Below are 10,319 nucleotides of genomic sequence, written 5' to 3' on the forward strand. Positions count from 1 at the left end.
CCCCATTTGCAGGGTGGGCCCCTCTCCCCTTGTTTCTCAATCATGCCTTCCTAACTCATCCCACCATTCCGTGAAAAGTTGCCCGTAAGTGTAGTAAAGTTCATGAGGTGCAAAAGGAAGCGGTCATGTGGACTACTACACATTTAGAAGGATGGTAGGGAGGCAGTGCATGGGCCCATGCACACACACCACGGGCCAGAAGGAGGGGGTGTGGGCCCATGTGGCTCCTCTAGGGTCCTACTTTGGCAGTTTTGTTGTCTCCAACATTATTCATTAATGTAATTTTCTTTTATTTTCCAGAGTCCGGAAAATCTTGAAATTGGAGACACAAAAACTTTCCTCCTTCCTGTCAATATGTTAATAGGTTATTCCAAATAGATATAAAACAATGAAAGTTTTTGATAAGGCAATGGCATAAACTTCAAAATACATAGATATATAGTCCCATGACATCCCATTTTGTAGCAGTGGTAAAGCGATATGAATATGTTTATTGAAGACAAGTCATTTGATATGCAAATATTGATTTGCGAAAATCACATGCTGAACATTTACATTTGTATCCAAAATAAAATAATAAGGGAACACTTTACAGTAGGAATGAATTAAAAGAATGATTTACACAAAGACAACAAGTTCACAACTCATAACATCAATCTCATTCGTCAATAGGGTTTTCTGTTCACCCTCCTACAGTTGTTCCTAATCTTCCCGGCCTTTCCGGTCAACGGGCTTATGTTCCCCATTTTGACCATCGAGGCCGCGAAATTCTTGAAGAAGTGCTTCTGGCTTCCGGAGAACCTGCGAACGATCCGTGCGGTGGTTGCGGCGGCAACGGGATCAGACAACATTACCTGGTCCGAAGGGAGAGGGGCGCGGCCATGCAAGAGGTTGCCGTAATACTTGTTGTCAAAGACGTCAGGGGTGACCGTGTCGAGATTCACGAGCGTCTCCTCATCCTGCCCGGCGCTGCAGTTCCGCTGCGTGAACTGGCATTGCGCCCGCCCAAAGGTATGTGCTCCTTGGAGGGCGACAAGGTCAGTGTCGTCGAGCCCCATGTTTTTGAACTTCTCTTGGAGCATCTCGAGAGAGTCAAAAGGGCTCGGGAGATTGTTGGCGCTCTCAATGTTGGTGGTCGTGCCATCTCGGCGGCCCAACGGCACACTCCAGCGTGGCCCTCCAGCTAGCTCGACGGAGATCTCGAAGGCGAGGGCAAGGATGTCGGCGCAGGACACGATGCCGGGGCATGCATTCTCCAGCGCACGCTTGATGTCGTCAACCACCTTGAACCCGCGTGCTGACCTATCGTTGGCAGGGACCTCCTTCTCGGTCATGATCGCCGGGAGGTCGTTGTCCAACAAAAGCGAGCCATCACAGCCCTGAACAAAGCAATCGTGGAAGTGAAGGCGGATGAGGCTGGCTGGGATGCGCGCGTCGGCGACGCGGGCTTTCTGGATGACGCGCCGGACAATGTCACCCGCACCGGGGCACGAGTCGTCGTAGAAGGACGAGCTTAACCCGGCACCGGCATCGGCACCTGCATGACCGTGGGCTCCAAGGCTGGGCGCTAGTACCAGCGCTGCCGTGAGCAAGAGGCTGCAGCGAGCAGCTAACGGGAAGCAAGAGTAAGCAGCCATGTGCACTACTGCACGTTCAGAAGGAAAAGGCTAGAATTAATTTGCAAGCTAGCTGCTAGAAGGGAATGAAGGAATATCACAGCGATGGATGTGAGGGAAACCAGAACGGTATGGAAGCTATATATAGTCTCGCCATTTTGCTTGATGTTGAACTTCTTGGTAGGATTTCGTGGAAGCGTGTTTGACATGTTCCACATGCCGTTGTCAACCTGAGTATTAACGCTGCCGTACGTTGCCTATGGCCTACCGCAGCTTTCCTTTGCTGCACGAGGCTGCTCATATTATTTTACTACTGTATATGATTAGCGCCAACAAATTGGAAGAGGTCTTCTGATCTAAGAGAAGAGGTCCTTCTCACGAAATATACAAAATATTGTGTTGTACTCCCTCCATAATATAAGACCTTATTATATCTGATTTGCGTCGGGCAGAGTTTAATTTTCCTTATTCAACATGTGATATGTCAACGACTTTGTATGTAGTTGCCACTTGCCAGGAATGGGCCGATAGACTGGATCAGCCACACCGTGTAATCCTTACATTTCTTCTATCCTTCTCCCATTTCTTTATTTTTTTATACAATGAGAGACCTTTCGCTTCTATTTGTATACACGACACGTCTTCAACAAGCAACGCTTTTGGTTTAGAATACTACTAGCCATTCGGCGGAAAGTCTTTTAAGATTTTGTAGAAGGTGGGAAAAGGAAGCAAGTGGGCATTTTTTGACTAATTATTTCTGTAGAAAGTCTCCTTTGATTTTGAGTGGTGTGTGTTAAATATTAAAAAAAGTTTGAAGAGTAAATGATGTAAAAAATTGTGTTCTATATCAATTTCACACTTACTGTTCGAAACCTGATACTGTGTCAGAGAGTGTTCGGTTTGTACACGAAGTGCATTAGGTTTTCTCGTAATACTCTCAGATTTTTACCACATTCTATCGGGGTCATATCATGACACCATGCCAAGTTTCATCTTTTTTCTAAAATCAATTACATCTTATTCTGAACCAAGGAGTGTTTTTTCTTTTAAATGGTCAGAAAATCAATTAATGCTTTAAGAATAGCAAATCTGCCCAGAATAGTCCCAAATTTGATCATGAGACTTTTCACTATGTATAACAAAAATAGGAAAAGTTTGAATGCAAAATGAAGTAAAAAAATTGAGTTCTCTATGAAGTCCAAGGTTTCCGTTCGTAACCCTGATACTTCGTCTCAAAGTGTTCAGCATAATTTTTTTCCGTAAGGGCATCTCCAACACCAATCCTCAAAACGTCCGCATACGTTCGGACCGTGCTGTCCGGATGTGTTCTGCCATCCAACACGGGCCTGTAATTGTTTGTCGAGCGGTCCGACCGTGTTCTCTCCCGCAAGTGCTTCCCACCCAGAACGGTCAGCACCGCTGCAGTGTCAGTGCCGCATTCGTGCCCGGCCAAAGCAGACACAACCTCTCACTAGCGTTGGCATCGAGGCGGCACGCCGGCCGAGACAGTGCCATCTGCGCCTCTTCTTGATGCAGGCAACTGTTCCGCGTTCAAACGACATGACGACCATCTGCCATCTACCGCCCACATTAATGACACGCGGTTGCCGAGGCGGCTACTCCGACACCACCCGTCTGTCCCTATGTCGCCCACCATTGCTATGCAAACTAATGCCTCAGTCATAGCCGTTGTCATCTGCCTCCAATCCCTTTCTCCTCTCTGCACCACACTCCCACCATTGCTTCGTCGCGCTCCAATGCTCTCTTGGACGGGCTGACGGCGAAGCAGAAGGAGCCGCCGGCTGGCTGGTCGGCAGACAGCCGAAGGACGATCCCAATGTAGAACACGGGCAGTGACGAGCCGGTGCCACGCTCCTCGTCCACGCCACCATCATCGAGGCATGTGCCCATTACATGGACATGGTGTGGGACGAGCGGGAGGAGCAGTTCCGAGAGGCGCAAGCCGATGACGCCTACGACCCCCAGCTCCTCCAAGAGCACCAGCAATCGGAGGAGCAGCTCTCCGCCGCTAGGGCCATCGTGCCGAACACAAACCTAGTGGAGCAGGCAGCGCTGCTTGAGTCCTACCACTCCACCCATGAGATCTGCCTCGCCCACTGGCAGTACTTCTTGCATCAATAGGAACTGGAGACCATCTACAAGGAGTTCGACGAGGCGACAGACGAGGTGTGGGGAAAGACCGACGAAGAGGCGGAGCATATCGCCGGCTCTGCCAATGTCGTGCCCCGCCGCACCGACCACGAAGCAGACACGTCCGCGGGCACCACCGTCCATGAGGAAGAGTAGATCATGGTAGGTCGCCGCTGCTTGGGTCCCAAGAAGCCCACCACTCCTCTCCTCCCATTAAAGCCAAGATTTGTGGGCTCAACATTGTCGGCCGATTAGCCGCTTGGTGGCGATGTGGAGGCGGACAACATCACTTCCCGTGGCTCCGAAGGTGGAGGCTGCGGAGGTGTAGCTTGAGAGCCCGAGGCAGAACTAGAAGCAAAGCTTCAGTTTTGAGGGCTCATGGCCGGACACGGGGAACGGGCGCCAGTGATCATAGATTACATAAATTAGTTATACCTTCAGAGCTGGACGAGCACTGCTTTTAGTTGAAGTGTGTCCGAAATGTAATGAAATCCGATCGTGTTTGAACGAATTTTGGCTGGTTAGTCGAATTTTTGTCCTAATGTATGCGGGGAGCGTTGGATGGCCGCCCCCACATCCGTGTCTGTGGACTGGTCCACCCTACCCGCGGGTGGATGCGGAAGAAAATTTACGGGTTGTCGTTGGAGATGCCCTAAGGCTCTCACATTTTTACTACACCCTATAAGGGTCATATGATTACATCATAACAAGTTTCATCCTTTTTTGAGATCGTTTGTATATTATTTTGAACCAAAGAGTGTTTTTCCATTTCAATGGTCATAAAATCTATGAATATTTTAGAAATAGTTAATCAAACCAGAATTGTCCCCAATTTGATCAAGAGACTTTTAACAATGCATATAAAACATAGAAAAAGTTTAAACATGAAATGATGTAAATACATTGAGTTCTTTGTGGCAACTCTGATACTTCGTCTGATAGTGTTCACTTTGTACACAAAGTGTATTAAGTTTTTCCCTCTTAGTTTTTTATCACACTCTATAGAGATCATATAATGAAACCATGTCGAGTTTCATTCTTTCAGAGCTCATTTGCATCTCTTTTTAAATAGAAGAGCATTTCGCTCATTTTAGTGGCTACAAATTATTTTAATGCTTTAAAATAACAAACAAGACCAATATAGTCCCAAATTTGGGCATGACAGGTAGTAAGAAGTTACTTTAAACCCCACAAATAAATGGGAACCAAAATTTATCCCTAAACTAAAAAAAATCCTAAGATTACTACAAATGTAGGAAATATTTGCTCTCGTGGGCACCCTAGATTGCCCACCACTGTTAATATGCATGACTAGCAGGCCCTCGATGCCGCCTGCCACTAATAATTTTGGGTGTGCATAAGCCTTCGCGGTTCTTGACCATTTCCCATCAAATGCCTAGCCGCCGGACCGCGTCTTTGCCTCCAAAGCCCGTGCCCATCACCGAATGTGTTGTCGGTACGTAAGCCACCCCGCCCTTTCCCCTCGCTAATCGACCTTTATCTCTCTAGATGCACGAACCCCGCCGCCGTCAGGGGTAGCGTGTCCAGGCCCATAGTGGTTGCTCACCGCACCGCCCGACCTACCCATGCTAACGAAGAAGTTGTCTGCCACCGCGGTCGTTGGGTCCTTGCTCGCCACCCCATTCATGGGCACTGCACGTGTTCGTTTATCACATTAGATGTTCACACATTTTACTTTTGGAACCCAGAAGGCCGATATTTAATTTCTTCACCTTTAGATGTGAGGTCGTCGATGCATAAGTCTTGGCAAGGGTTAGGGTCGAAAGCTCGCAGGGACATTTCTGTTACAAATCGAGTTTACGGTTCACAGAAATGTTTCTGTTACATACAAATCAGGTTTGTGTCTGCTCATGTATTGGTTCGTTTAGCAAAGTACATATATTATTACCTTAATTGACCCCTTTTGATTAAATAGCATATGTATTCAAAATTCTTCCATTTTTAAAAATTTACAGGGATTCAAGAATGAGTGCCGACGTTTTGGTGAAACGTTGATTAATGTCAGTTTCGTCAATTTTCTTGCACTCAATCTGTTCAATTTTCCGCAAAGCTCATGCTGATTTTTCCCATTGATTTTTAACCCTTTTAAGCCGTCAGCCTCTTCGCTTTGGTGATGAGCTGAGATGTTCTCAAATGTTAATCTGATAAACTAGAATGTCAAATATTTACCATAGGGGTGCACTTGCATAGTCATGTTTGACCTTTTCTTGCTTGGTGTTTGTGATAATGATTGTATAGAGGCAAAAACTTGGGTGCAGAATGGACTTTTCGCAAAAACTTAGAAATTATGTCATTCTAAGACACATGCGAATGCTGATTTTTGATAATGTCTGTTGGGTTAAAATGAGTCATGCGCATAATAGGATGATGCGCCGAATCTGCAAATCTGACTGCACAAACAACTTGTTATGTGGAGTGACTTTTGGCTCTACTTGGAGGAGGGATCCAAGAAACCAGTGGTAACAATTTTAATATTTTTAGTTTCTTTATCATTAATTATCTACTGCATTTTCTCTATTGTTGTATAGTGTATCCCATGCAACGTTAGGGTGGAGTTCAATGATGCAACAGGTGACATTATGCTCTTTAAAGATGACATGGAGCGGTCATTCAAAGTTCAAGGTCATAAAGAACAGGAAAGGACCCTCATATGCCGCTGTGTATGCGAGAAGTTGATTTCAAATAATGAACTCATCGAGAGAGTATATATGCTTTTTCTTGAAAGAAGTCCCCAGATTAAGGATAATCTGTATCAGTGGCCCTTATGAGGATGATCCATTATATTCTGCATATTTCTCTCAAATAATGAAGATACTTACTAAGATGAGACCAACAATATCTCTGGTAACCCGTCCCACCCACTTAGGACTACATGGGTACCTTTTGTGTGCTCTATATGGCGATGCCTAATATTTTGTGCTAGTGTGCTCTTTTTGCTTTTGATTTAGGGGATCAGAAATTGCCTTCTTTTAGAATACAATACAGCCGCACACGCTCATATATACGTGTGTACACTCACCCCTATGAACACATAAAAGCACACGCTACCCCTATGAGCACCTCCGAGAGACTGAGCGGGCATATCATCTTAGATTGATGAAGTCACCGCAGACGCCTCATAGTCGACAGGAATGTCTCCTCCCGTTAAACGTGCATCGCCGGAAATCCTGAAATAGATCCAAAATAATGCGAGCACTAGGACTTGAACCCTAATTGGCTGGGATACCATTGTCCTCCTATCTACGAAGGTGATTTCTGTTTTGAACATCCCAGTGATAGGCCCTGCTGGAGTACGCCTTGGAGAAGGACCCATCAACATTGTTGAGTACAAGACGGAGAAAGACGGGATATCCTTTAGTGAGGTCGTTTGGGAAGATTTCCTCACAGGAAAGGGATTGAGGGTTGGCACACATGATTTAATCACAATAAGGAACGACCTGTTACACATGATGGTTGACTTTGACCTCGTTTAGAAATTATCCTGAAGTGGTAGTTTGTTTGTTAAGATGTTAATAAATATATATTGTTGTTTGTTTGTATGTTAAGATGATGGATGATACACTATTGTTTTTGTTTGATTCTAGTGGAACAAATATGGAGCTTAGTCGTTTCCATTCAAAATTGATAAAGACTTGTTCAATTATGTTAAGAATCATATAACTATTTTACTCTTTACAAGTCATGCGTACAAACGATGTGTAGTCGCAGGCATATTTTTTCACCAGGTGCTGGCCACTATTACTATCACCCACCAATGTCGGGTGATCAGTGCTACTCGCCATAAGAAACCTAGTTACCACTGGTGGGCGCCATGCCTGCCACGGCTGACATATTCGCAATGGTGGGCTCCCTCCACAGCAAACCTGCCACTAATGGCCTTTCTGCGCCCGTCACGGCTAGCTTATTCTGCTCAAGTGGGCATGGGGCCCACATGAATCCCCTCCGGCCCTCCATTGGCATGTGTCTTGTACCCAATGTTATTCTTTAACATATTTTTCTTTTATTTTTCGGAGTCCAAAACATCCTGAAATCAGAGACATAAAAATGTGCATGATTTTTGAATTTATTAATACCTTATTGAAAATAGATATAAAACTATGCATGTTTCGTTAAGTCAATGACATGAAAACTTCAAAAAATAGGTACGCGGTTCCATGACATGTCATTCTATAGCAGTGATCTTACACAAGATTAGATTGAATGATGGTAGAGTGATATTAATATGTTTATCGAAAACAAGTCATCTGGTATGCAAAAAATGGGTTCGCCACAATCACGTGTAGTGAAGAAAAAAATTACATTTGTTTGCAAAGAAAATAATAAGGGAACACCTTACAGTTAGAATGAATTAAATGAATGGTTTATACAAGGACAACTATTTCAAAACTCATAACATCAACCTCATTCGTCAGTGGGGTTTTCTACTCACCATCTGATAGTTGTTCCTAATCTCCCCGGCCCTTCCAGTCAACGGGGTTATGTTCCCCATTTTGACCATTGAGGCCTCGAAATTCTTGAAGAAGTCCTTCTGGCTACTGGAGAACCCGTGAACGATCGGCGCGGTGGTCGCAGCGGTGATAGGATTGGACAACATTACCTGGTTCGAAGGGAGAAGGGCGTGGCCGTGCGAGAGGTTGTTATATTACTTGTTGTCGAAGACGTCAGGGGTGACTGTGTCGAGGTTCACCGGCGTCTCCCCGTCCTGCCCGACACTACAGTTCTGCTGCGTGAATTGGCATTGTGCCCGCCCAAATGTGTGCGCTCGTTGGAGGGCGACAAGGTTAGTGTCGTTGAGGCCCAAGTTTCTGAACTTCTCCTGAAGCGTCTCCAGAGAGTCTAAGGGGCTCAGGAGATTGTTGGTGCTCTCGACATTGATGGTCGTGCCATTACGGTGGCCCACCAGCACACTCTAGCGAGGCCCTCCAGCCGACTCAACTGTGATTTTGGAGGCGAGGGTGAGGATGTCAGCACAGGACACGATGCCATGGCATGCGTTCTCCAGCGCATGCATGATACCGTCGACCACATCGAGCCTGCGCGCTGACCTGTCGTTGGCAGGGACCTCCTCCTTAATCATGATCGGTGGGAGGTTGTTGTCGAGCAAAAGCGAGCCATCACAGCCCTCAACAAAGCAATTGTAGATGTGAAGGCGGATGAGGCTGGCTGGGATGCGCGTGTTGGCGACACGGGCGTTCTGGATGACGCGCCGGACAATGTCGCACGCACTGGGGCATGAGTCGTCGTACAAGGATGAGCCCAACACGGCACCGGCATCGCCATAACCGTAGGCTCCGTGGCTCAGCGCTAGGACCAGTGTTGCCGTGAGCAAGAGGCTGTAGCGAGCAGCTAATGGGAAGCAAGAGGAGGCAGCCATGTGCCCTGCTACACGTCCAAAAGGGGAAGCTGGAATTAAGCTGCTTAATTTGCCACTGATGGATGGATTGGCAAGTTAGCTGCTACTTCCTCCGTTTCTAAATATTTGTCTTTCTAGAGATTTCAACAACTGACTACATACAGAACAAAATGAATGAATCTACACTCGAAAATATGTCTATATACATCCGTATATGATAGTCCATTAAAATATCTAAAAAGACAAATATTTTAGAACGGAGGGAGTAGAAGGGAATGAAGTAATATTGCAGAGATGGATGTGAGGGAAAACAGAACGGTATGGAAGCTATATATAGTCTAGCTCCACTGTTCAGGGTGTTGAACTTCTTGGTAGGATTTTGTGGAAGCGTGTTCAGTGATGCGACGCTTACGTTGCAACAGTATTACAGTCCAATCCTCTTAATATTAAATTTAGGAGGACACGAGCGGGCAACCGTTGGGAAGCATGGCTCCATATATTTGGATATTATCAACACTAGCGCTATTCCTCATGCGAAACATGTTTGAAAAGTCAAAGTGCCTTTAAAAATCAAAGTGTTTACGTGGCTTGTCCACAAACAAGTCATTCTAACTAAAGACAATTTGGCGAAACACAACTGGTCCGGATCTATAAGATGTAGTTTTTGTGATAGTGATGAATAAATCAAACACCTTTTTCTTGACTGCCCATTGGCAAAAATTTTGTGGAGGTCGGTCCATATAGCTTTTAATGTTACTCCTTCGAATTCTATCAACACGTTATTTGGGACGTGGCTAGATGGGATTGATGCAGAAACAACGAGACATATCCGTATAGGAGTATGTGCTTTATTATGGGTAGTTTGGAACTGCAGAAATGACTTGGTTTTTAACATAACAACAAATATTCATTTCTTCCAGGTTATTTTTTGGGTCACTACACTCATCCGTATGTGGTCGCTGATGAAGCTATGTACCTAGGGTAGGGTCATGGACCTGTCCAAACTACCCTCTCCAAGGACATCTCTAGAAGAAACCACCTTTCAATCGACTCAGAAGTGTTCCACTCGACGGACTCAAAGACACTCGACCATGAAGCCAACGACTCGACAGCCAGGAGATCTAAAGTCGCTTTGCACACAATCGGCCGGTCATTAAGTAGCCTTTATGGTCATCATA

The 10,319-nt window shown here is 45.6% G+C and overlaps 1 protein-coding gene and 2 pseudogenes across 1 annotated transcript; all 3 read right to left on the reverse strand.

Moving 5' to 3' along the window:
- The window catches only part of LOC119279843, a 1,716-nt pseudogene extending 1,442 nt beyond the window's left edge, over positions 1-274 (reverse strand).
- A 391-nt stretch (positions 275-665) lies between these two features.
- Positions 666-1,637, reverse strand: LOC119281914 (peroxidase 2-like). The gene has a single exon (XM_037562318.1). The coding sequence runs from the start codon at positions 1,635-1,637 to the stop codon at positions 666-668; it is 972 nt and encodes a 323-aa protein (XP_037418215.1).
- A 6,559-nt stretch (positions 1,638-8,196) lies between these two features.
- Positions 8,197-9,162, reverse strand: LOC119281915 (annotated as a pseudogene).
- Positions 9,163-10,319: the final 1,157 nt, after the last annotated feature.

The sequence above is a fragment of the Triticum dicoccoides genome, chromosome 3B (genome assembly GCF_002162155.2).
Source record: "Triticum dicoccoides isolate Atlit2015 ecotype Zavitan chromosome 3B, WEW_v2.0, whole genome shotgun sequence".
In the NCBI taxonomy this organism is placed as follows: domain Eukaryota; kingdom Viridiplantae; phylum Streptophyta; class Magnoliopsida; order Poales; family Poaceae; genus Triticum; species Triticum dicoccoides.